Source organism: Crinia signifera, chromosome 2 (assembly GCF_055691185.1).
Source record: "Crinia signifera chromosome 2, ASM5569118v1, whole genome shotgun sequence".
In the NCBI taxonomy this organism is placed as follows: domain Eukaryota; kingdom Metazoa; phylum Chordata; class Amphibia; order Anura; family Myobatrachidae; genus Crinia; species Crinia signifera.
Window position 1 is genome coordinate 392,252,471 of NC_139218.1, and position 27,812 is coordinate 392,280,282.

At 48.4% G+C, this 27,812-nt stretch overlaps 1 protein-coding gene and 1 non-coding gene across 4 annotated transcripts in view; both read right to left on the bottom strand.

The window, feature by feature from the left end:
- Positions 1 to 1,636: 1,636 nt before the first annotated feature.
- Positions 1,637 to 27,812, bottom strand: part of LOC146058244 (uncharacterized) — a 65,920-nt gene continuing 39,744 nt past the window's right edge. For all 3 annotated transcript variants that reach the window (XM_083170438.1, XM_083170436.1, XM_083170437.1), the window contains exons 7-11: positions 17,765 to 17,865; positions 15,865 to 15,934; positions 15,424 to 15,524; positions 15,199 to 15,268; positions 1,637 to 3,547 (exon numbers count right to left, since the gene is read on the bottom strand). In XM_083170438.1, coding sequence (XP_083026564.1) covers positions 3,006 to 3,547; positions 15,199 to 15,268; positions 15,424 to 15,524; positions 15,865 to 15,934; positions 17,765 to 17,865 — 884 coding nt within the window. In that variant the 3' untranslated portion in view covers positions 1,637 to 3,005. The remainder of the gene's footprint in view (positions 3,548 to 15,198; positions 15,269 to 15,423; positions 15,525 to 15,864; positions 15,935 to 17,764; positions 17,866 to 27,812) is intronic.
- On the bottom strand, positions 24,631 to 24,749 carry LOC146060983 (5S ribosomal RNA). Its single transcript, XR_014470547.1, has one exon. It is a non-coding gene; the product is annotated as a 5S ribosomal RNA (ribosomal RNA).

A 27,812-nucleotide genomic window follows, 5' to 3' on the forward strand; every position in this document is an offset into this window, starting at 1 on the left:
CCCCCAGCTATTTATACCGTAACTGAACCATCACACCCAGGTCTTCCACCTGTGATGTTATATGTGCAGAATGCCTGCAGCATTAGCTTTCAAATCCTCAGAGGACGCCTGAGGCCAAGGGTTGCCAAACCTGTCCTCAAGATCTACCACAGGTCATGTGGCCTGAGCCACCTGTGGGTCTATAGTAGGAATGATCGCAGCAGGTTTGACAATGTGACAGTTAGTAATGACTACAGCTGTGCACCAGCTAGGTGGTCTGGGGAATGTGACAGTTAGTGATGACTGCACCTGTGCACCAGCTAGGTCATGGGTCTTCAAAATGTGGCCCTCCAGATGTTGTGAAACTACAAATCCCAGCATGCCTTGCCACAGTTTTAACACTCCCTTAAAGCAAAACTGTGGCAAGGCATGCTGGGATTTGTAGTTTCACAACATCTGGAGGGCCACAGTTTGAAGACCCATGAGCTAGGTGATCTGGGGAATGTGACAGTTAGTAATAACTACAGCTGTGCACCAGCTAGGTGACCTGGGGAATGTGACAGTTAGTAATGACTACAGCTGTGCACCAGCTAGGTGGTCTGTGGAATGTGACAGTTAGTAATGACTACAGCTGTGCAGCAGCTAGGTGATCTGGGGAATGTGACAGTTAGTAATGACTACACCTGTGCACCAGCTAGGTGGTCAGGGAAATGTGAGTTAGTGATGACTACACATGTGCACCAGCTAGATGATCTGGGGAATGTGACAGTTAGTAATGACTACAGCTGTGCACCAGCTAGGTGGTCTGGGGAATGTGACAGTTAGTAATGACTGCACCTGTGCACCAGCTAGGTGATCTGAGGAATGTGACAGTTAGTAATGACTGCACCTGTGCACCAGCTAGGTGGTCTGGGGAATGTGACATTTAGTAATGACTGCACCTGTGCACCAGCTAGGTGGTCTGGGGAATGTGAGTGATGACTACAACTGTGCACCAGCTAGGTGATCTGAGGAATGTGACAGTTAGTAATGACTACAGCACCTGTGCTCCAGCTAGGTGGTCTGGGAAATGTGACAGTTAGTGATGACTACACCTGTGCACCAGCTAGGTGATCTGAGGAATGTGAGTTAGTAATTACTGCACCTGTGCACCAGCTAGGTGGTCTGGGAAATGTGACAGTGAGGACTACACCTGTGCACCAGCTAGGTGATGAGGATTGTGACAGTTAGTAATGACTGCACCTGTGCACCAGCTAGGTGGTCTGGGGAATGTGACAGTGAGGACTACACCTGTGCTCCAGCTAGGTGGTCTGGGGAATGTGACAGTTAGTGATGACTGCACCTGTGCACCAGCTAGGTGGTCTGGGAAATGTGAGTTAGTGATGACTACACATGTGCACCAGGCTAGATGATCTGAGGAATGTGACAGTTAGTGATGACTACACCTGTGCACCAGGTAGGTGATCTGAGGAATGTGACAGTTTGTGATGACTGCACCTGTGCACCAGCTAGGTCGTCTGAGGAATGTGACAGTTAGTGATGACTGCACCTGTGCACCAGCTAGGTGGTCTGGGAAACGTGGACCGTTGGTAGATCACTAGGACTGGTTTGGCCACCCCTGCCTTACACTTTTCCAGAACACAATAAACATAAAGCATTAGTTATCAGTAATTTAATAGCAATATATATATATATATCCCCCGTAAGACACTGGCTGGTAATGCATACATTTCTCACATCCATAAAACTAGGCTTGAAAACATAATACCCTTTATATGTTCCCTGAGGAGTCTGCGACACAGGACTAAGAGACTTAGGGGATCATTTTAGTCTACTCGCTAAACAGCGCGTTCGGCCCAGTCCAGACGGGTGGGGAACTGCACCGGGTGTTTTATATATAAGTCCCCTGTGCAAACGGCTTCGGTGACTTGTTGTTCGTATTGAACTCGTTTGATTTACGATGGGCGAGGTTTCATGGATATCGTCTGTACGTAGGATTTTACATGATCCGCTTACGCTGCTTATAAATCTTTATGTCCTTGTCTGTTATATGTATTGCTAAATGACTATTTTGCTCCCAAAAATGTAATAAACATATATTACAAATATAAAAATAAAACTTGTTATACATCCACGCCAGCCTCCACGTGGCAGTGTCCCAGCCTGGCCGGAATGTATATTTATAGAGGTTTGGTGTCAGTTATTAGACCATTTGTATTGGCCGGTTATATCATGATCTCCGGAACAGCCAATCACAGCAGGCCTTCTCTGCACCACACACAGGGATACCGGCTGAGTTCTAGGATGGCGCTCGCAGCTGGGAGACGCACTTCTGCTGTTCTCACTCTGAGGGACCCTGTTATGTAGGAGCCAGTACTTATGGCCAAACCACGTGTAACTTCCGAGGGTAATAGCCTTCATATGGCTGGATAGATTTCGGATTACTCATACCTCTCAACATGACCCATTCCAGGAGGGACAAGTTGATCTGTTCCTGGACTTACATGCCAGTGGCAGTTGCAGGGCTGCAGCACAGTCCAAAATTCAGATAGGGGAGCCCCACCAACTGCCACCCCAAACACCACAGTCCGGGACTCACTGTGTGGCTCCCCTATGTGAACTTTGGACAATGGTGCAGTCCCACCTTTGCAACTGCCACTGGCAAGGAAGCCCAGGAGCAGAGCATTGTTACCCTCCTGGAATGGGTCATGTTGGGAGGTATGGATTACTGGAGGTTGTGCAATTGCTGCAGATCTGTAGAAGAGGCCTAGAATTTCAGGCAGAGCAGCTGTAAAGTATGATGGGAGATGTTGGGTAGAAAGGGGGATGTGGGGTCACAGATAAGCCGTAGTAGTGCACCCACATAGATGTGGTGAAGAGGCCTGGCTAATGGAGAAAGTGAGTGTCCCCCCCATGGATCCATAACGGGACACAGCCCCTTGTGCGATTCCAAGTCCTGCATTCAGCGGGAGAAGTCGTCTGTCTCCAGTTCTCATACAAGTCCTGTTATATATGTGACGGGCGGGTTATTCCCCCGGATTGGTGTGAAGCTTCTTATGGTGCCAAAGATTTGAGCGGTCAGCAAAGCAGAAGCTGCACTGGGAACACGCGAACGGCCTCTCCCCGGTGTGGGTGCGCCGGTGGGTCACAAGGCTGGATCTCCGCGTAAAACATTTCCCGCAAACTGAGCAACTAAACGGCTTCTCGCCAGAGTGAATCCGCTGATGTCTAGCAAGAGTACAACTTCGGGAGAAGCATCTCCCACATTCCTGACATATAAATGGCCGCTCCCCGGTGTGAGACCTCTCATGTGACAGGAGACCTGTCCTCTGATGAAAACATTTCCCACAAACAGAACATTTAAATGGTTTGTCCTTGGTGTGACATCGCTGGTGGGCGGTATGAGTCAATTTGGAGGTGAAACGCGCTCTAGAAACAGAGTCTCTATACAGATTACTGGTGCTATGCGTCTGCTGATGGGTGACGAGGGCTGAATGATTAGGGAAACATTGCTGACACTCCGAGCACTGATGCGTCATCTCAGGATAGTGTGAGGAGGCATGCGGACCTGTTGGGGACAAAAGTACTGAGATAAACCCTCTGTACAGCAGATGGGTCGCGTCATCATGTGTGAGACATTCAGTGCAGTTATACATGTGGACCATGAATATGATACTGAATACATCCAATTATATCTGATTATCTATAATTGCTATGTATTAGTGTGGCCGGAGACCCCATCCCACATTATCAACATGGACGCCTTGGCACTGAAAGAGGGCACTTAACAGGGTTAAAATGTGTTTTGCTAGCTACCGACGCAGAGGCCAGTGGGAACCAGCCAATGCCAGTCGGGGGGCTGTCAACAGCGTGTTGATGCATACACCTCAGCAGGTAGTACTCAGGTGGCAGTGAATTGCGGGAGGGGGGGTTGCGGGGGTCCGTGAATCGCAGGAGGGGGCTCGAGGGTGCCGTTAATCGCGGGACGGGCGAGGGGGGGTGCCGTGAATCGCGGGAGGGGTGCCGGGGTGCCGTGATTTGCGGGAGGGGCGCAGGGGGGGGGGGTGCAGGGGTCGTGGGAGGGGGTCAGCAAATCGCGGGAGGGGGGCTGGGGGGTGGCGTGAATCGTGGGAGGGGGGTCGTTAATCGTGGGAGGGGCGGTCGCGGGGGATCCGCGAATGGCGGTAGGGGGGCACCAAATTGCGGGGCAAATCGCGGGAGGGGGGCTCGGCGGGGGGGGGGTGTACGTGTGTGGAGTGAATTGCGGGAGGGGGGGTCGCGAATCACGGGAGGGGGGTGGCGTGAATCGCGGGAGGGGGTCGCGGGGGGTTGCGGGTGTCCAGGGGGTGGGGGTGTGTGTGTTTGCTGGCAGAGGGGGCAAACACCCCCCTGCATAGGCGGTTAATGACGGTAACAGGGAAACCCCTATTGGTCAGGTCCGGTGAGACCAGAAATCGCCATCTGTGATCACGGAGCGTAGTCAAAGCCTAGGGCCAACGTCACAATTAGTTAATCTTATTATTCCCACATAACATTGGAGTTTGTCTAGAACGCCTCTTCCCTCATTAGCAATAAGGGGAAAACGTCAAGGAGAAGACGATGGGACAGGGATCACAAAACTCTGGGACCAAACAGATGTTAGATGAATGTCAGGATTTATTTGTCTTTTTATATGGCACCCCAACCAATATTTGTGGAAGTATCGCCAGGTATCTCTGTAACTAGTGGCCAACTGGGGTCAGATCATCCTGCCCCACCTACAGGACCAGCAGTCCAGGCACTGGCAGATATAACAGCAGGTGGGCTGGGAATCAGAGCGGAGGCAGCAGTAGGACGCAGCGCTGTATTATGGCCGGCTGTGGGCTTACAACTCAGGAATTTACCCCTGGCAACTGGAGACTTATTGTATCAGGAGTGAGGAAAAAAATAGTTTCAATGTCTGATCTTAAGGCCCCCATACATTAGTCCGACTTGTCCTAAGGACAAGTCGGACCTGATTCCCCCCTGCAGCTCCCCGGGAGGGGGACACACGATTTGGCACTTGATGTGCCAAGTTTTGCAAATGATACATCGCATGCGATGTATCATTTGCAACTCCAGGGGAGCTGCAATGTGAAGGAAGCAGGGGGCAGGGGGACATTGAGGCGGCTGGGGGGACGGACGCTGCGGGGGACACAGCTGCGGCAATTACTTACAGCTGAGCCGGGCAGGGGGAGCCGGGAGCTGTCTGTACCGAAGGAAAAAAAAAGCCCATACAATGAATGGGCAGCCTGTGATTGGCTGCTGAGCGCTCTCTCAGCCAATTGATGACTGGCTGAGAGAGCGCTCAGCCAATCACAGGCCGCCCATTCATTGTATGGGCTTTTTTTTTTTTCCTTCCGTACTGACAGCTCCCGCCGGCTCTATGCCGCCTGTGTCCCCCGCAGCGTCCCCAGCCCCCCCTGCTCCCTCTACCGCCGCGCCGCCCCACTAGGTCCCAAGTCGGGTGGTCGGACGTGCAGCAGGTCCGACCACCCGACGCAGATCCGATGCGCACGGGACCGCGCATCGGATCTGAGGGGACATCAAAACTAGGCGATTTTGGTCCGATTTCGGCCAGATCCGACTGATCTGGCTGAAATCTGACCAAAATCGGCTAGTGTATGGGGGCCTTAAGGCCTTTACTCAGATCTGATCGCAGTACAAATTTATTCTTAAAATGGGCAAAACCATGTGCACTGCAGGTGGGGCAGATGTAACATGTGCAGAGAGAGAGTTAAATTTGTGTGAGTTCTTTTGTTTCTGTGCAGGGTAAATACTGGCTGCATTATTTTTACACTGCAACTTAGATTTCAGTTTCAACACACCCCACTCAAATCTAACTCTCTCTGCACATGTTACATCTGCCCCCACCTGCAGTGCACATGGTTTTGCCCATTGTAGAACAAATTTACTGAGAAAGGATGGGATTTAGGAGTCACTATCATGGGGACGTAGGCTAGCAGAAAATGTAATAATACAATGGGGAAGGCGGCTGGATGCTGGGGTGCAGAGAGAGACGGTGATACCTCTCTATAGGTGACTGGTGAGGCCGCAGGTGGAATACAGGTCTGGGAGCCACACAAATGGCGGTGATATACTGTACGAAGGGTACAGGTGCTGTCACTCCAGTATCCAGGGACAGGAACATACGGATAACCAGCCAATATTACAGCAGTTTGTGTAGTACAGCTTGAGTATCCCATATCCAAAATGCTCGGGACCAGGAGAATTTTGGTTAAAAGGATTATTCCGTATTTCGGAATATTTTAATATTTCAATTATGTATTTTGAAGTATCTTGCATGTATGCTGTATAAACACATAAAATACACACAAATATATTTTATTTGTTCAAAAAACAAGGTTTCAAAACATGAAACAAAATGTGTACTATCTCAGATATTGAATTTGAATGCCAAGCAATCATTTTCTTGTACATATATAGTGCCAGTTACATATCATGTCACCAGTAGTGCTGTTACAAATGTCCCCAGTGAGTTTTTAGCAAAAAAAATTTTTTTTTTCACTTTCTGGAATGTATGGTTTTCGGAATAATTCGGATAACGGATATTCGGATACGGGATACTCAACCTGTATATGCTGTATGACCTCGCACTGTGCATGCTGACAATGGGATGAGCGTAAATCTCCTGCACAGGATATTCTGCCTCTATCATCCCTTATGGCCAGAGAGGTGGAAGGTGGACGAGAAGGTCCATTCTCTGATGAGAACATATCAGCACACACGCTGCCCATGCAGACAAGCCAGTACGTGTGTATACCATACATACACTAGGAGGTGGATGTTATGCACCTGTCAGAGCACAGGGGCAAATACAGGTGTGTGATGAGGACATAACATTATGCACATATACGCTGCAGGTGGGGAAGTGCATGCTGGGAGGAGGCCTGTCCGAGGTCACACCTGTGACATAACAATACGGACTATTGGGGGGGGGGGGGGGGGGGGCGGATTCATCAAATTTCCACTGGGGAACGGGAACATCGGCTAATTACACAGTGCAGCCAGGTGGGAGAATAGGGAGATCCAGCAACCGGCATGTTCACTTTGTTGCCATAGGAGAGACCCCTTCCTCTCATTACACCTGTCCAACACCACTGCTGTCACATACAGTACCGTATACTATACTGGCACCCATATCCGCACTATGACAGTGAGAGCCCAGGGCCATGTAACACCACTGCGGTCACATACAGTACCGTATACTATACTGGCACCCATATCCGCTATATCACAGTGAGATCCCAGGGCCATGTAACACCAATGCTGTCACATACAGTCCTGTATACTATACTGGCACCCATATCCGCACTATGACAGTGAGAACCCAGGGCCATGTAACACCACTGCTGTCACATACAGTACCGTATACTATACTGGCACCCATATCCGCACTATGACAGTGAGAGCCCAGGGCCATGTAACACCACTGCGGTCACATACAGTACCGTATACTATACTGGCACCCATATCCGCTATATCACAGTGAGATCCCAGGGCCATGTAACACCAATGCTGTCACATACAGTCCTGTATACTATACTGGCACCCATATCCGCACTATGACAGTGAGAACCCAGGGCCATGTAACACCACTGCTGTCACATACAGTACCGTATACTATACTGGCACCCATATCCGCTATATCACAGTGAGAGCCCAGGGCCATGTAACACCACTGCGGTCACATACAGTACCGTATACTATACTGGCACCCATATCCGCTATATCACAGTGAGAGCCCAGAGCCATGTAACACCACTGCTGTCACATACAGTACCGTATACTATACTGGCACCCATATCCGCACATTGGCAGTGAACCAAGGGCCATGTAACACCACTGCGGTCACATACAGTACCGTATACTATACTGGCACCCATATCCGCTATATCACAGTGAGAGCCCAGGGCCATGTACTACCACTGCTGTCACATACAGTACCGTATACTATACTGGCACCCATATCCGCTATATCACAGTGAGATCCCAGGGCCATGTAACACCACTGCTGTCACATACAGTACCGTATACTATACTGGCACCCATATCTGCTATATCACAGTGAGAGCCCAGGGCCATGTAACACCACTGCGGTCACATACAATACCGTATACTATACTGGCACCCATATCCGCTATATCACAGTGAGAGCCCAGGGCCATGTAACACCACTGCTGTCACATACAGTACCGTATACTATACTGGCACCCATATCCGCTATATCACAGTGAGAGCCCAGGGCCATGTAACACCACTGCTGTCACATACAGTACCGTATACTATACTGGCACCCATATCCGCTATATCACAGTGAGAGCCCAGGGCCATGTAACACCACTGCTGTCACATACAGTACCGTATACTATACTGGCACCAATATCCGCACTATGACAGTGAGCCAAGGGCCATGTAACACCACTGCGGTCACATACAGTACCGTATACTATACTGGCACCCATATGCGCACTATGACAGTGAGAACCCAGGGCCATGTAACACCACTGCTGTCACATACAGTACCGTATACTATACTGGCACCCATATCCGCACTATGACAGTGAGAGCCCAGGGCCATGTAACACCACTGCGGTCACATACAATACCGTATACTATACTGGCACCCATATCCGCTATATCACAGTGAGATCCCAGGGCCATGTAACACCACTGCTGTCACATACAGTACCGTATACTATACTGGCACCCATATCCGCACTATGACAGTGAGAACCCAGGGCCATGTAACACCACTGCTGTCACATACAGTACCGTATACTATACTGGCACCCATATCCGCTATATCACAGTGAGAGCCCAGGGCCATGTAACACCACTGCGGTCACATACAGTACCGTATACTATACTGGCACCCATATCCGCTATATCACAGTGAGAGCCCAGAGCCATGTAACACCACTGCTGTCACATACAGTACCGTATACTATACTGGCACCCATATCCGCACATTGGCAGTGAACCAAGGGCCATGTAACACCACTGCGGTCACATACAGTACCGTATACTATACTGGCACCCATATCCGCTATATCACAGTGAGAGCCCAGGGCCATGTACTACCACTGCTGTCACATACAGTACCGTATACTATACTGGCACCCATATCCGCTATATCACAGTGAGATCCCAGGGCCATGTAACACCACTGCTGTCACATACAGTACCGTATACTATACTGGCACCCATATCTGCTATATCACAGTGAGAGCCCAGGGCCATGTAACACCACTGCGGTCACATACAATACCGTATACTATACTGGCACCCATATCCGCTATATCACAGTGAGAGCCCAGGGCCATGTAACACCACTGCTGTCACATACAGTACCGTATACTATACTGGCACCCATATCCGCTATATCACAGAGAGAGCCCAGGGCCATGTAACACCACTGCTGTCACATACAGTACCGTATACTATACTGGCACCCATATCCGCTATATCACAGTGAGAGCCCAGGGCCATGTAACACCACTGCTGTCACATACAGTACCGTATACTATACTGGCACCAATATCCGCACTATGACAGTGAGCCAAGGGCCATGTAACACCACTGTGGTCACATACAGTACCGTATACTATACTGGCACCCATATGCGCACTATGACAGTGAGAACCCAGGGCCATGTAACACCACTGCTGTCACATACAGTACCGTATACTATACTGGCACCCATATCCGCACTATGACAGTGAGAGCCCAGGGCCATGTAACACCACTGCGGTCACATACAATACCGTATACTATACTGGTACCCATATCCGCTATATCACAGTGAGAGCCCAGGGCCATGTAAACCCACTGCTGTCACATACAGTACCGTATACTATACTGGCACCCATATACGCTATATCACAGTGAGAGCCGAGGGCCATGTAACACCACTGCGGTCACATACAATACCGTATACTATACTGGCACCCATATCTGCTATATCACAGTGAGAGCCTAGGGCCATGTAACGACACTGCTGTCACATACAGTACCGTATACTATACTGGTACCCATATCCGCACTATGACAGTGAGAGCCCAGGGCCATGTAACACCACTGCTGTCACATACAGTACCGTATACTATACTGGCACCCATATCCGCACATTGGCAGTGAACCAAGGGCCATGTAACACCACTGCTGTCACATACAGTACCGTATACTATACTGGTACCCATATCCGCACTATGACAGTGAGAGCCCAGGGCCATGTAACACCACTGCTGTCACATACAGTACTGTATACTATACTGGCACCCATATCCGCACATTGGCAGTGAACCAAGGGCCATGTAACACCACTGCTGTCACATACAGTACCGTATACTATACTGGCACCCATATCCGCACTATGACATTGAGAGCCGAGGGCCATGTAACACCACTGCTGTCACATACAGTACCGTACACTATACTGGCACCCATATCCGCACTATGACATTGAGAGACCAGGACCATGTAACACCACTGCGGTCACATACAGTACTGTATACTATACTGGCACCCATATCCGCTATATCACAGTGAGATCCCAGGGCCATGTACCACCACTGCTGTCACATACAGTACCGTATACTATACTGGCACCCATAGGCCTTCTCACCATCACACCCATTAGGAGCTGAACCACCACAAACCTGTGATAAGGGTGCAGATCACTACATGTTCTAGATGGTTCCTTGCAGAACTCAGAACAGATCCCCCCCTTCCTGATGTACTAAGTGTCCTAGACTGAGGCAGGAGAGGGACAGGTATGGCCCACATGGGAATCCATTCTCAGCTTTGGGACACTGGTAAATCATCTACAAGATCAGGTGAGTCTTCTGTACAGTAAAGGGCCCTACATACGCAGAGATATGTGCCAGAGATACATAACAGGAGATTCAGCACAAGAGATTTCACTCTTGTGGCTCATTTCAGACAATGAGCCACATACAGAGAGATTTGTGTCAGAGATTCATAATGGGAGATTCAGCACGGGAGATTTCAAATCTGTCACGACTGTCACAGCCGCACATGCCATCAAACTGCACTATATATATATATATATATATATATATATATATATATATATATATATATATATTAGGCGAAAAAGCAGCGTCACTCCAAAGGGCTTCAATCAAGAGAATTTATTATAACATGTGGTCGACACGTCCAGGTCGACGTTTCAATGCAACAGCATTTTTATCAAGACAGCGTGTGACCAGATACATATACCACACGCTGTCTTGATAAAAATGCTGTTGCATTGAAACGTCGACCTGGACGTGTCGACCACATGTTATAATAAATTCTCTTGATTGAAGCCCTTTGGAGTGACGCTGCTTTTTCGCCTACTACCTCAACTTTGCGGAAGGCACCCAAAGGCATATTACCACCCCCTTGATTGGTTTGAGTGCCGGCTCTCAGCCACCTATATATATATATATATATATATATATATATATATATATATATATATATATATATATATATATATAATAGAAATAACTCACAACAGCGGCACTCAGCAGGAACTTTTCAACGTGTGTATTCAAAACCAAAAACCAACGTTTCGGGGCCCGTGGTGCCCCTTTGTCAAGGTGTGGGTTACCCACACCTTGACAAAGGGGCACCACGGGCCCCGAAACGTTGGTTTTTGGTTTTGAATACACACGTTGAAAAGTTCCTGCTGAGTGCCGCTGTTGTGAGTTATTTCTATTATTCACTGTACCCGGAAGGCACCCAGGCAGCTGTACCCCGTTGGGAGAGTGCCAGGCCGCCAAACCAATTTATATATATATATATATATATATATATATATATGTAGTATTAAAAAACCAGCAGCATCCGGATTTTAGTGAAAAAATATCAAAAAATCATTTTAATGGCATAAGTGCAGAAAACAGACATAAAAACATCAGGAGCAGGGGGATACTTAGCAGCTCGGTGAGGAGGAGAGCATAATGTATAAAGTCACCCTGGAACTCCTAGAAGCAATCATACCGACAGCCGTTTCGGTGCAAGGAGATGCACCTTCATCATGGGCATGGATTGCAATGCTTCTGCTAGCCCCATATATACCAGTAACAACTACGCCGGTAATCAAACTCACCTGTCCACGCTGACGATCACCACCGCTGACGTCATCGCTACGGGACCCACTGCCGGCGCTCTGCTACCATGGCAACGTAGCCACGCTGCTGCAGACGCCGTGCAGGGCGGCGGAAGTGCGCGGACGGGAGGATCACCATGGCAGCAGCGGTAAACATCCGGTTGCTGCCGTGGTTGGACTCCATTCTCTAACCCACTGAAAAAAAATTGCCTAAATTAGAGCTGCGAAAAAAAGGGGGGATAAGAGTCCAATACTACAGAAAAAAGCGCTGTTACTGTAATATATATAAAGCCAGCAGATAGCACAACAATATAATACATATATATACAAATAAATGAAGGACTGAAAAAATGCACAAGAGAAAAAAACCAAGTATGTAGAGAAAAATAAAAAAATAAGAAAAAGATAAAAGAAACATTAGAAGGAAAGGCAGGCAAAAATACATAATATATAAATACTACTATACTGGACACCACCCTAAGACAGGTATTTAAAGAAAACAATGCAGTGATTGATATTCGTTGAGGCCCCTGGGAGTAATACAATTAAGACGACTAATCCACTGACATTCCCGTTGTAGTAATAACTTATTACGATCCCCTCCTCTTCTCAAGGGGGGGATTTGATCAATGGGCATAAAATGGAAGTCTTTTAAAGTATGCTTAGCCATAGCAAAATGCTTGGCTACTGGTGGAGTGTTGCAGTCAATGGTTTTATAAGCTTTTTTAATTGAGGACCGATGTGCCGCAATTCGTTCTTTGAGGAGACGAATCGTCTTACCAACGTACAACAAATTGCACGTACAAAAAATGACGTATACAACGTATCGACTGTCACAGTTGAGATGGTGACGTATGTCATATGAGACGTTATCCAAGGGGTTGGTGAACCTCGTACCCGTGCACAAAAATTGGCAGTTCACGCAATTGTGACATTTGGTCACTCCATTTTTGGCTTTGAGCCAATGGCTGTTGGTGATAGGTCCGATATCCGAACTTGCCAAGATGTCTCTTAAGTTGTTACTCCTCTTATAGCAAAAGAGGGGGGCTTTTTGGCAAAAAGGTCCCAACACTTCGTCTGTCTGCACTATATGCCAATGTTTTAAAATTATATTACGAATATGTGCTGAAGCGATGGAATAGGTCGATGAAAAGACCAGACGATCCGAGGTAGCATCTTTATTTTGACTCGTCAAGGTTTGCTCTCGAGGTAGTTGTAAACAGTGATCAATCGCATCCTCAATTTCGCTTTGAGCATAGCCTCTTTCAATAAAACGTTGGCCCATTACATCAAGGGCTTCTGACAGCGCCTCTCGATCAGAGGTGATCCTCACAACTCTTAATAATTGCGATAGTGGTAACCCTCTTTTTAGGGCCGCAGGGTGAAAGGAGTCAGCTGACAGAAGGGAATTTTTGTCAGTGGATTTTCTGAAAACACAAGTACTCAGGGTGCCCGCAGTGTTAGAAATACTGACATCTAGATAACTGATGTTAACTGTGCTAAATGCTAACGTAAACCTGATGGTGGTGTCCAGATCATTGAGGATGTCGATGAACTCGGTCAGGAGCTGGGGGCCCCCAGTCCACACAAAAAAAATGTCATCAATATAACGAACATAAAAATGTATAAACTTAGAAAAAATGGGATGTGACATAATGTGTTGTTTTTCATATATACTCATAAATAAATTTGCATAAGCCGGTGCCATGTTGGAACCCATGGCAGTTCCTCTTAACTGCAAATAAAAAGAATTTTGGAACAAAAAATAATTCTTTTTTAACACAATATCCATAAGTAACAACAAAAATTCAACTGGTGGACCTGAGTAGTGTGGACTGGAGGACACCAGCACCCTGACCGAGTCCAAGCCATCCTCATGAGCAATGTTGGTATACAAGCTGGTAATATCGAGGGTTACCAAAAGACTCGAGGTGGGTAAAGTGCCAAGTGCTTCCAGCTTTAAAATAAAATCAGTGGTATCCTTAAGAAAATAATCCATCTTCTGAACCACAGGCTGTAGCCAAAAATCAATATATTGTGAAATGGGCTGAAACAGTGAGCCGCATGAGGAGATAATCGGTCTCCCAGGCGGCCGTACCAACGTCTTATGTATTTTAGGTAATACATAAATCATCGGAGTCCTGGGATGGGACTGTGTCAGGAACACACATATATATATATATATATATATATATACATACACATATACATATATATATATATATACACACATATATATATATATATATCTATATATATATACACATACACACACACACACATATATATATATATATATAATGAAACAATAAATGGATACTGGCTGCTGAAAATAAATATGTCATTAGTGGAACAGTGACTTCCCCCCCAAACATTTCATAGTTGGTGGTAGTCTCCCCCATAAAAAGTTTTAATCGTTGGTGGTATAGTGTGGCATCCCCCTCTCCCCTCAACCGTTGGTGGCACAGTGTAAAAAAAATAGTATATACTTACCAACTCCGGTGTCTTCCAGCGTCGCGTCCTCTCACTGCAGCTTCCATCTGACTGCAGAGGGCGGGCGCGGCACCCGGCAGGTCCAGGAAGCGTTTCTTCAGCTGGGCTCCGGCGGCGAGGCTTCTAGGTCGGCGGCAGCGGGGCTTCCAGGCGGCGGCAGCGGGGCTTCCAGGCGGCGGCAGCGGGGCTTCCAGGCGGCGGCAGCGGGGCTTCAAGGTCGGTAGCAGCGGGGCTTCATCTGGGCAGCGTGCTCCGGCATGACAGTCGCTCAGATGGCCCTGCTCATCCCTGCGCCACACATGCGGGAGATGAGCAGGAGCTTCTGAGCGACTGTTATGAATTGACTGACCGGGCCATTCTGAATCTTGTGCAGATTCAGAACGGCGGGGGCGCGCATGTAAATCGCTGTGTGGGCTATATACACAGCGATTTACATGCATTTTCAGGCATTTTCTGAGCGATTTAGTAAAATCGCTCAGAAAGTGCCTGAAAATTGTGCTGTGTGTGGGGCCCTGATTTTCCACCTCCCCCTCCCCGAATACACCCCTCTGTTCAGACTCTCTCACCTGATGTGATCTCAGCAGGGACGGCCTCTTCTTTACATTGCTGGTAACCCATCCCGTCTCCCGGTACAGCCTGTCATACAAGAACATGTGTCACATACTGTACGTGTCCCACCCACACGTTACATAGGACATACACAGGACGAGGACACAGGAATAACACAATATCCTGCACTGTGAGACATGAGAGGAAGCAGAGCTGGGAGAGGTCAGACCGGGTTCCTCTACCTGATAATCCTGGCTGATCATCCTGTTCTCTTCTCCCATACACCCCGGAGTATAGAGAGGGGTCTCATATGGGTCTGCGGGATGTGTAGGATTACACCCACCTGTGGGGAAGGGGCACACACATGTATCTGTATAATTGGTAATGCAAAAGAAGAACTCAGCCGACACAAACACATTATAGTGACGGATATGGCGGAGTAACATAGAACCAAAGTCATGCAAATAAAAACCACCGTATCCAGACTCCCGGCTAATGGTCCGTTCTCCTGCAGCGCCGCAGTCAGCAGCGACCGGGAAACACAGACTGTTATACTTACTGTGATGGGACCAGGGATCGGTCAGGGATGACCATATACATGTAACATGTACCCCACATTCCCAGTAATATACATATCCCCCCATACAGCAATATTGTACCCCCAGAGCGTCTGCGTCTCTCACCTGGGCTGATCTCAGCGGGAACGGCCTCTTCCTTACACTGCTGGTGATAGATCACGGGTCCCGGCTCAGCCTGTCATAGAAACAGAGAATGTGATGGCAGATGAGAACCACTTGGCCCATCTAGTCTGCCCCTTTTTCAAATGTTACCTCAAACCATATTTGATCCTCATTTCTTTGTAAGGATATCAATATGCCTATACCAAGCATGTTTACATTGTACTACTGTATTTGCCTCTATCACCTCTGATGGTAGGCTATTCCACTTATCTACTACTCTTTCTGTGAAGTAATTCTTCCTTAAATTTCCCCTGAATCTTCCTCCCTCTAGTTTCAGTGCATGTCCTCGTGTTCTGCTGCTCCTCTTCCTGTGAAGAATGTCTCCCACCTGGACCTTGTTATAACTCTTGATATATGTGAAGGTTTCTATCATGTCCCCCCTTTCCATTCTCTGCTCTAAAGTATACATATTAAGATCTTTTAGTCTTTCCTGGTATGTTTTGTGATGTAGGCCATGCACCATTTTAGTTGCTCTTCTTTGTACAGTCTCTAATGTATTTATATCCTTCTGGAGATATGGCCTTCAGAACTGAACACAATACTCTAGATGAGGTCGTACCAATGACCTATACAGTGGCATTATTACTTCTTTCTTTCTACTGCTGATACCTCTCCCTATGCAACCAAGCATCTGACTTGCCTTCTTCATTGCTTTGTTACATTGCCTACCTGCCTTTAAGTCCCCTGAAATAGTGACACCTAGATCCCTCTCTTCCTCAGTAGTTTCCATTATAGTACCATTTATACTATATTTAGTCTTTGGATTTTTGAGACCCAAGTGCATGATTTTGCATTTTTTGGCATTAAACTGTAGTTGCCATGCTCTTGACCATTTCCCTAATCTACCTAGATCCTCAATCATTTGTTTTACCCATCCTGGTGTGTCTACCCTGTTGCATACCTTTGTGTCATCTGCAAAAAGGCACATTTTACCCTCAATTCCATTTGCAATATCACCAATAAAGATATTAAAAAGCACTGGTCCAAGTACAGATCCCTGGGGTACTCCACTTGTAACCTTTCCCTCCTTTGACTGTACTCCGTTTACTACAACTCTCTGTTTTCTGTCCTGCAACCACGCTCTTATCCATTCAACTATCTTACAATCCAATCCCAAGCTTTCAAGTTTATTTAACAGTCTGCGATGTGGGACAGTGTCAAAAGCTTTACTAAAGTCTAGATAAGCTACATCTACAGCCCCACCTTGATCTATTACTTTAGTCACCAGGTCAAAAGTCAATAAGATTTGTTTGACATGATCTTCCCCCAGTAAACGTATGCTGTTTCCGATCCTGTAAATTGCTGATTTTGAGATATTCTACAACTCTTTGTATTAAGAGTGTTTCCATCAATTTCCCTACTACTGATGTAAGGCTCACTGGTCCAAAGTTGCTTACCTCTTCCTTGCTTCCACTTTTGTGCAGTGGGACTACATTCGCTGTTTTCCAGTCCTCTGGTATTACTCCAGTAGCTAGTGCCTGTTTGATTAATTCTGTTAATAGTTTTACCAGCTCCCCTTTAAGTTCTTTTAGTATCCTTGGATGTATCCCATCTGGCCCCATTGATTTATTCACTTTCAGTTATTAGAGGTCTGTTGGGACTTTCTCCTCTGTAAATGTACTTGTTTCTCCTTAAATTTACTCACTATACTTGCAACTTAACCGTGGCCCCTTATCTTTACATACAAGGATATAGGTCACATACGTGTCCCACCCACATGTTACACGGGACATTGCTATAAGAAACACACACGCACAGGGGGCGGGGACATGGGAATAACACAATATCCTGCACTGTGAGAAGCGGATGTACAAGGAGGAGAGGTCGGAGCAGGTTCCTCTACCTGATATTCCTCTGTCACTGTCCTGTTCTCTTCCTCTATACAGCCCGGAGAGTACAGAGGGGTCTCACAGGGGTCTGCGGGATTTCTAGCGCTGCGCCCACCTGCGGGGAATGGGTACAGAGCATTACATTACAGTAGGTATAGTTATTCTATATACAGCCCGGAGAGTACAGAGGGGTCTCACAGGGGTCTGCGGGATTTCTAGCGCTGCGGTCACCTGTGGGGAATGGGTACAGAGCATTACATTACAGTAGGTAGAGTTATTCTATGTACAGCCCGGAGAGTACAGAGGGGTCTCACAGGGGTCTGCGGGATTTCTAGCGCTGCACCCACCTGCAGGGAATGGGTACAGAGCATTACATTACAGTAAGTATAGTTATTCTATGTACAGCCCGGAGAGTACAGAGGGGTCTCACAGGAGTCTGCGGGATTTCTAGCGCTGTGCCCACCTGCGGGGAATGGGTACAGAGCATTACATTACAGTAGGTATAGCTATTCTATATACAGCCCGGAGAGTACAGAGGGGTCTCACAGGGGTCTGCAGGATTTCTAGCGCTGCGCCCACCTGCGGGGAATGGGTACAGAGCATTACATTACAGTAGGTATAGTTATTCTATATACAGCCCGGAGAGTACAGAGGGGTCTCACAGGGGTCTGCGGGATTTCTAGCGCTGCGTCCACCTGGGGGGAATAGGTACAGAGCATTACATTACAGTAGGTATAGTTATTCTATGTAAAGTCCGGAGAGTACAGAGGGGTCTCACAAGGGTCTGCGGGATTTCTAGCACTGCGCCCACCTGCGGGGAATGGGTACAGAGCATTACATCACAGTAGGTATAGTTATTCTATATACAGCCCGGAGAGTACAGAGGGGTCTCACAGGGGTCTGCGGGATTTCTAGCGCTGCGCCCACCTGCGGGGAATGGGTACAGAGCATTACATTACAGTAGGTATAGTTATTCTATATACAGCCCGGAGAGTACAGAGGGGTCTCACAGGGGTCTGCGGGATTTCTAGCGCTGCGCCCACATGCGGGGAATGGGTACAGAGCATTACATTACAGTAGGTATAGTTATTCTATGTACAGCCCGGAGAGTACAGAGGGGTCTCACAGGGGTCTGCGGGATTTCTAGCGCTGCGCCCACCTGTGGGGAATGGGTACAGACCATTACATTACAGTAGGTATAGCTATTTTATATACAGCCCGGGGAGTACAGAGGGGTCTCACAGGGGTCTGCGGGATTTCTAGCGCTGCGTCCACCTGGGGGGAATGGGTACAGAGCATTACATTACAGTAGGTATAGTTATTCTATGTACAGCCCGGAGAGTACAGAGGGGTCTCACAGGGGTCTGCGGGATTTCTAGCACTGCGCCCACCTGCGGGGAATGGGTACAGAGCATTACATTACAGTAGGTATAGTTATTCTATGTACAGCCCGGAGAGTACAGAGGGGTCTCACAGGGGTCTGCAGGATCTCTAGCGCTGCGCCCACCTGCGGGGAATGGGTACAGAGCATTACATTACAGTAGGTATAGTTATTCTATGTACAGCCCGGAGAGTACAGAGGGGTCTCACAGGGGTCTGCGGGATTTCTAGCGCTGCACCCACCTGCAGGGAATGGGTACAGAGCATTACATTACAGTAGGTATAGTTATTCTATGTACAGCCCGGAGAGTACAGAGGGGTCTCACAGGGGTCTGCGGGATTTCTAGCGCTGCGCCCACCTGCGGGGAATGGGTACAGAGCATTACATTACAGTAGGTATAGTTATTCTATATACAGCCCGGAGAGTACAGAGGGGTCTCACAGGGGTCTGCGGGATTTCTAGCGCTGCGCCCACCTGCGGGGAATGGGTACAGAGCATTACATTACAGTAAGTATAGTTATTCTATATACAGCCCGGAGAGTACAGAGGGGTCTCACAGGGGTCTGCGGGATTTCTAGCGCTGCGCCCACCTGCAGGGAATGGGTACAGAGCATTACATTACAGTAAGTATAGTTATTCTATATACAGCCCGGAGAGTACAGAGGGGTCTCACAGGGGTCTGCGGGATTTCTAGCGCTGCAGCCACCTGCGGGGAATGGGTACAGAGCATTACATTACAGTAGGTATAGTTATTCTATATACAGCCCAGAGAGTACAGAGGGGTCTCACAGGGGTCTGCGGGATTTCTAGCGCTGCGCCCACCTGCGGGGAATGGGTACAGAGCATTACATTAGGTATAGTTATTCTATATACAGCCCGGAGAGTACAGAGGGGTCTCACAGGCGTCTGCGGGATTTCTAGCGCTGTGCCCACCTGCGGGGAATGGGTACAGAGCATTACATTACAGTAGGTATAGTTATTATATATACAGCCCGGAGAGTACAGAGGGGTCTCACAGGGGTCTGCGGGATTTCTAGCGCTGCCCCCACCTGCTGGGAATGGGTACAGAGCATTACATTACAGTAGGTATAGTTATTCTATATACAGCCCGGAGAGTACAGAGGGGTCTCACAGGGGTCTGCGGGATCTCTAGCGCTGCGCCCACCTGCGGGGAATGGGTACAGAGCATTACATTACAGTAGGTATAGTTATTATATATACAGCCCGGAGAGTACAGAGGGGTCTCACAGGGGTCTGCGGGATTTCTAGCGCTGCCCCCACCTGCTGGGAATGGGTACAGAGCATTACATTACAGTAAGTATAGTTATTCTATATACAGCCCGGAGAGTACAGAGGGGTCTCACAGGGGTCTGCGGGATTTCTAGCGCTGCGCCCACCTGCGGGGAATGGGTACAGAGCATTACATTACAGTAGGTATAGTTATTCTATATACAGCCCGGAGAGTACAGAGGGGTCTCACAGGGGTCTGCGGGATTTCTAGCGCTGCGCCCACCTGTGGGGAATGGGTACAGAGCATTACATTACAGTAAGTATAGTTATTCTATATACAGCCTGGAGAGTACAGAGGGGTCTCACAGGGGTCTGCGGGATATCTAGCACTGCGCCCACCTGTGGGGAATGGGTACAGAGCATTACATTACAGTAGGTATAGTTATTCTATATACAGCCTGGAGAGTACAGAGGGGTCTCACAGGGGTCTGCGGGATTTCTAGCACTGCGCCCACCTGCGGGGAATGGGTACAGAGCATTACACTACAGTAGGTATAGTTATTCTATGTACAGCCCGGAGAGTACAGAGGGGTCTCACAGGGGTCTGCGGGATTTCTAGCGCTGCGCCCACCTGCGGGGAATGGGTACAGAGCATTACATTACAGTAGGTATAGTTATTCTATGTACAGCCCGGAGAGTACAGAGGGGTCTCACAGGGGTCTGCGGGATTTCTAGCGCTGCGCCCACCTGCGGGGAATGGGTACAGAGCATTACATTACAGTAGGTATAGTTATTCTATGTAAAGTCCGGAGAGTACAGAGGGGTCTCACAAGGGTCTGCGGGATTTCTAGCGCTGCGCCCACCTGCGGGGAATGGGTACAGAGCATTACATTACAGTAGGTATAGTTATTCTATATACAGCCCGGAGAGTACAGAGGGGTCTCACAGGGGTCTGCGGGATTTCTAGCGCTGCGCCCACCTGCGGGGAATGGGTACAGAGCATTACATAACAGTAGGTATAGTTATTCTATGTACAGCCCGGAGAGTACAGAGGGGTCTCACAGGGGTCTGCGGGATTACTAGCGCTGCGCCCACCTGCGGGGAATGGGTACAGAGCATTACATTACAGTAGGTATAGTTATTCTATATACAGCCCGGAGAGTACAGAGGGGTCTCACAGGGGTCTGCGGGATTTCTAGCGCTGCACCCACTTGCTGGGAATGGGTACAGAGCATTACATTACAGTAGGTATAGTTATTCTATACACAGCCCGGAGAGTACAGAAGGGTCTCACAGGGGTCTGCGGGATTTCTAGCGCTGCGCCCACCTGCGGGGAATGGGTACAGAGCATTACATTACAGTAGGTATAGTTATACTATATACAGCCCGGAGAGCACAGAGGGGTCTCACAGGGGTCTGCGGGATTTCTAGTGCTGAGCCCACCTGCGGGGAATGGGTACAGAGCATTACATTACAGTAGGTATAGTTATTCTATGTACAGCCCGGAGAGTACATAGGGGTCTCACAGGGGTCTGCGGGATTTCTAGCGCTGCGCCCACCTGCTCGGAATGGGTACAGAGCATTAAATTACAGTAAGTATAGCAATGTGAGGAGGGGAGGACTTCCCTACTGAGTAATGAGGAGACCACCGCCTGCCCCCGAGTACCACGTTACATGTATGTCACACGCTGACTCAGCCTGGACGTGTTACAGGAACAGCGGGCACCACATACTAACTTGTGTAAGTGTATAGACAATGGCAGAAACGCCCCATGTTACACTACTCGCCCAGGCAAGACGCCTCCACCTGCTGTACTTCTGGGACCTACACATAAGACCTAACTCTCAGCCATCCCCCGGCTGTCCTGTCCTGTGTTGTGCTTATTGCTCTGATTACCATGCAGCAGCCATGACCCGCAGTAACCATGAGGACCCAGCAAAGAGGCGCTGCAGCAGGTGCACGCACCAAGTAGTAAGTGGTTCCCGGTGCAGGGGAAGGAGCCTGGTGGCAGTGACTATTCTCGGTACTTGTTTCCTAGCACGGCGCCCACGATATTAAGTTGTATGACATCGCATCGCATGCCATATGCCCGCATGCAATGCGATGCAATTTTAAATTGTATAAGCCCCTATACGATTTCTAATGGGTGCTTCCAGTGTTAAATGCACCCCCACGCCACCCCCACTATCAACGCAAACCCGAAGCGTGACGAGCGCAGCGAGCCCGCGAGGGGCGGCGGTACGTGTCCTCCGACCTTTTCATACCCCCTCTATCCACGTCGGCGTGGAGTTGATTTTATATAGTGTGGCGAGCCACCGAGCCCGAAGCGCGGCGAGCCCCGCGAGGGGCCGCGTATTACTTTACATGTATTCCGCGTCCGCTCGCCACGCATTGGGCTCGGTGGCTCGCTACACTATATAAAATCAACTCCACGCCGACGTGGATACTGAGATTTATGTCTTACCTGTTAAATCTCTTTCTTCGAGGACGTCAGGGGCCACAGGGATTACATTGGGTAGAGAGTGAGGTCACGACCTTTCCAGCACCAGAAAGGATAAAACTTCTGGACTGCCCAGAGACAGCCCTGGCTCCTCCCTCCTCTACCCCGCCTCCTAGGCTAGCTTACTTTCAGTTTTTCCCAAAGCCAGGCAGGAGACAAGATAGAAGGAAGAGAAACCCATACAGTAACACATTCAACTAATATATGTGTGTGTGGTTGCTCAACATAGGAACCATAACTGTGACATGTGTAAGTACCTCAACAAAGGAACTTTAAACTAAGTTCACTCAACAGAGGAACTATGAACTTCAATACCATGAAGCAGGCGCGGCAGGGAGGGATCCCTGTGGCCCCTGACGTCCTCGAAGAAAGAGATTTAACAGGTAAGACATAAATCTCAGTTTCTTCTGCGGCAGACGTCAGGGGCCAGAGGGATTACATTGGGATGTCCTAAAGCAGCCACCTAAGGGTGGGGACGCGCCTGTGCCGCGGCCATTATATTCTGGCCGAACGCCAAATTCTGAGAGGCAAACATAACAAACGCAAAAAAAGCGTAAGGAATCGTTGGCAGACGACCAAGTTGCCGCCTTGCCAAGTTGCTCTGCCGTTGCACCACCTGTAAAAGCCCGAAACACACCCACAGATGTAGTGAAATGAGCCCGTACCCCTGCAAGAACAGGGAGTGAGGTGAACAAGGAATCCTGCTTGATAAACGACCGCAGATATCGGCTGGCAATAGTCTGCATGGTAGCAGACCAGCCCCTCTTATGAATTCTTTAGTGGATAAAGAGAGAGTCAGATGGTATTACAGCGTGATGTACATAGACGTGCAAAGCACAGACCACCTCCAGTTGATTGCTGCCTAGGAGAGACCGCCGGCCTACAAAGGGCAGGGATCACTATCTCCTGGATGACCTGAAATTCTGGAACCACCTTGTGAGGTGTAAAGTAATGTTTCAAAGAATCCGTTCTATGAGAATAAAAGACCATGAAGGGCGATTGACCTGACAGAGCCTACCGGGCAGACACCCAGCAGCAACGGTCAACAGGAAAACAGTTGTCCCAGTTAGCCTGTAAAGAGCCCTAAAGGGCCCAAAGAATCAGAGAAAGATTTTATCAAACCACCATGTTTTTAACAACCAGAGGTTGGATCTGCAGGACCCCCTGCCAGAATGAGCGGAAATCATACCACAGAGCTCATAGGCTGTGGAATACAAAGGAGAGAGCCGAGCCCTGTTCCTTTAAAGAAAATAGGCGGAGGCCAGCCCCCACTACTTCTACCGAAAGGACAAAACCCTAGACAAACGGTAAATTCTGGGATTGAATTCAATCCCGTGGCTGTTAATAAGGTTGTCTTAACAGCCCTGTGAGCAGTTCTGGCCCCAGAGGCAGACAGATAAGAGAGACCCCTAACAGGGTTCACAGATCCGAGAACCACATTCTCCTGGATTAAGGTGCCCCCACCTCCACTTTTAATGTACAAATTACTTTGAGGAGGAGCTAAAATGGGGAAAAGCCTACCTCCGAACGAATAGCCACTGGACTGACATAACAGAGTGTGGACTCTGTAACCTGCAGGGTCTCGAGACCTGGACACATACAGGGTGACCTGGTAAATGTGACGCACAGCCATCAATCCACCATTGGTCCACCCCAATGGCCTACCAACCACAGGAACACCTCCGAAGGGAGGGTCCATCTGCCGGTATAGTTTTGCCAACAAGGCCGGGATCTTGCGCTGCACCCATTGGAAGAAGCGGGAGGCCTAAGCCTACAGCACCTGGTATTCCCAGATGGTCTACCATCCAAGTACTAACCAGGCCTGACCCTGCTTGGCTTCCAAGATCAGACGAGATCAGGCGTGTTCAGGGTGGTGTGGCCGTAGGCTCATAGCCGGCCCACTCAGAGTGTCACCCTAGTGGTTGATAAAAAACCACCCTTTTTGCATCACCCGACTGGACCTGCACAGGGTGACCTAGAAACCAAGGTTCTACCTTGCAGAAATCCCACAGGACTGTCTTTTTCACTTAGGTTTCAAGACAGAAGCATCTTTTCCATAATAGCATTATCCAGTCTATGCCTTAAGATGTACTGTTGCGTGTATAAAACACAGATTTACCAAAAGATTCAGTTTTGGTTATAATGTATGTGTATGTAGATACATTAGAAAACAAACAAACAGGAAACTATAATCGAACCGCTGTTTGAATGTAAGAAGCGAGAATGCTGGCCCAGCACCGCTATATATATCCACATATATATATATATATATTGTGTATGTACATGTATATATATACACATGTACATACACAAATGCCTACAAACATAAACATATGCATTCATGTACCCCTATACAATAGGTCGTACAGATTAAGAGGCAACATATTGGTATATAGCATATGGTGGCGCTGAAATGAACAAGGCCGTCAACATTGGCAACCAGTAAAACGTCTACCAAAGTGAGATTGCGTCCCTGAAGGGATGCATAGTCAAGGCCATATTAGCTTTAATTATAAAAGCTACAGCCAGTGTTACTCCGCTAACATAACTTAAAGGAGAACCATAAGAAATGACAAACCGAATTGTTTGTGGGAGAAAACGGGAGTACCTGGAGTAATCCCACGCAATTACGGGGAAAATATACATAAACTCCACACAGTTAGGGTAATGGCGTTGTTTGAATGGAACCCATGTTATCTACAACAGCTGGTGTTCCCATGTGATCTCAAACGAGATTGGGCATATCCAGTGTGTTATGAATATAGATTGACATCAGTGCCGTGAGGTAGTAATGTTAACCATTACACAGTTGTACTGCACCTCCACAGCTGCATCTCCCAAAAATGCTACCCCGCTGGGGTGCAAGGCTACTAGAGGCCTGGAGGAATACTAAGTCAAATTATCTCAAATGTGCGATCTGCATGTTACATGCATGTGATCCGAATGTAAATCCGACTACATAGTCAGATCCCACACTGGATTGTATTGTGCGTACACACCACAACCAGCTCTATATGTGACAGTGCGATGTTCCAACTTCCAATGACCAGGAATACCGAAGGTTATCCTGTGGAGAAATTACACTTCAGAGTCCACCGTTGGTGACGTTTGCCATAGTGCCCTGTCAGAACATGAAATAACCCCTGGTATTGTGGGGACTGAATCCTTATAGACGTGCGCCTTGTCTACTTAAGAGACGGGAGCGTTGCTGATTGAGCTATTGCTCTATTAGGGTAAAACAGGCCTGGACTATGTTCCGACAGGGTTTAAAAGTTAGCAGAGGTGTCTGGACCAGAACTGTAATGGCTGCACACACTGTGATTTCTAATTGACTTGCTATGGAAAACTTTGCTAACTCATGAGTTAGTAACATACAAGTCATGCTATCTGCATTAGACATTGCTGCCCTTGCCTTTGATTAATGGAGTGACCTCTGTGTCACTCTGATAGCAGGGTATAAGACTTCCTGCTGTCCTCTGTATGACCTAGCTGGCAGCAAACTGTCCCCCCATAAACTGTAATCTGAGAACACACAGTATCTTTCTGGAAGAAAGCAAGAAGGGGGTTTTATTTTGTCAGCCAGCAGATACACATTGCACAATTAGAGGCTTATTGCAGAAATCTAACGATCTCTATGTCACAGAGGGGGAAGGCCACAGACACATGCCTCAGATGACAATGTAAACTGAGTTATACACTTTCCACCTGACAATATATACACTACACACACACACACACACACACAGGGAGAGAGTAGGTATAGGTAACCAGAGATAGAATCACTGGATAAGAGAGACAGTATAAGGAGATGAGCTGCCACAGGCCAATCAACAACACCATGGTATATAACACAGGAGTGCTATGACCTAATTTACATACAGCCCAATACTGTCCCACTATGCTCTAAACCCCACTGTCTGATCACAGAACCTGGGGGAGCAGCTGCATTCAATATGCAGTTAATCAGGACAAGCTTGAGCACAGCCCTGGCATTAGCAGTCAGGAGCTTCAGCAGCGTGCAATGGCGGCAAGTATGTTACAATGACCGCCAGAACCGCCTGATAGCTGGGAAAGTGTTATGGTCTCTGGGAGCAAAACCCTGCGGTAAGCTCCCCTCCTGGCCAGCTCCGTCCTTACAATGGCGTCCCTTTTTGAAAGGGTAGCCGCGCCATTAGGCTATACTCATATGCCCAGGCTGGCCGGACTTGCAATGAGTGCAGGACCCCAATATAGGAGTCCCTGTGTCACTATCGCTGTCCTCTAAGATTGTACAAGAGGCAGCTAAACTGGTACAGCTAACACCTATACTTCTGACATGCAGTGATGGTGTTAACACAGTTATGAGACATAGCACAATGCAAATAATAATATAAGTGGCACTGAGCTCCGCAAAGCACAAAGGCCGGCAGGAGCATAAAGTACTGTACCCTGTGCTCCAGTAGGAGAGGTACAGGGGAGATTTGCCCAAATGGCCCAGCAGTGAAGAGATGGAACTCCAGACTGGCAGAGAGCTCTCTGTGTCTTTCTTACACTTGCAGCAGGCAGGCAGGAAGAGATCAGGGCTGGAAACCACGTGGGTACATCCTAGCTCCTGTCTCCGGGAGAGGGGCTGTGTGAGGAGAGGCTCCCTCCCCCTACTAGCAAATGGCCACCGGGATTAAATGACTCATGTGGCGCCGGTAAAATGGCGGGGATCCGGCGCTTGCCGGGCGGCCCCGCTTACCGACGCCACTGCCCACACTCAAAGTCTCCCTGGTGGTCCAGCGGGACAGAGTGCACAACACTACGAGAGGCGGCGGTTCTGCCGCTTGCTAGTGCAGCCCGGCGATCCCCCTCGCCGAGCTGCTCAGCCGCCATTAGAAATGCGCACGCGCGCGCTCCCAGCGGGGGGCGCGTTACCTGTAAGCGGTGCTCACCGCTGATGTCCCGGTCCCCGTCGCGGCTGTGCTC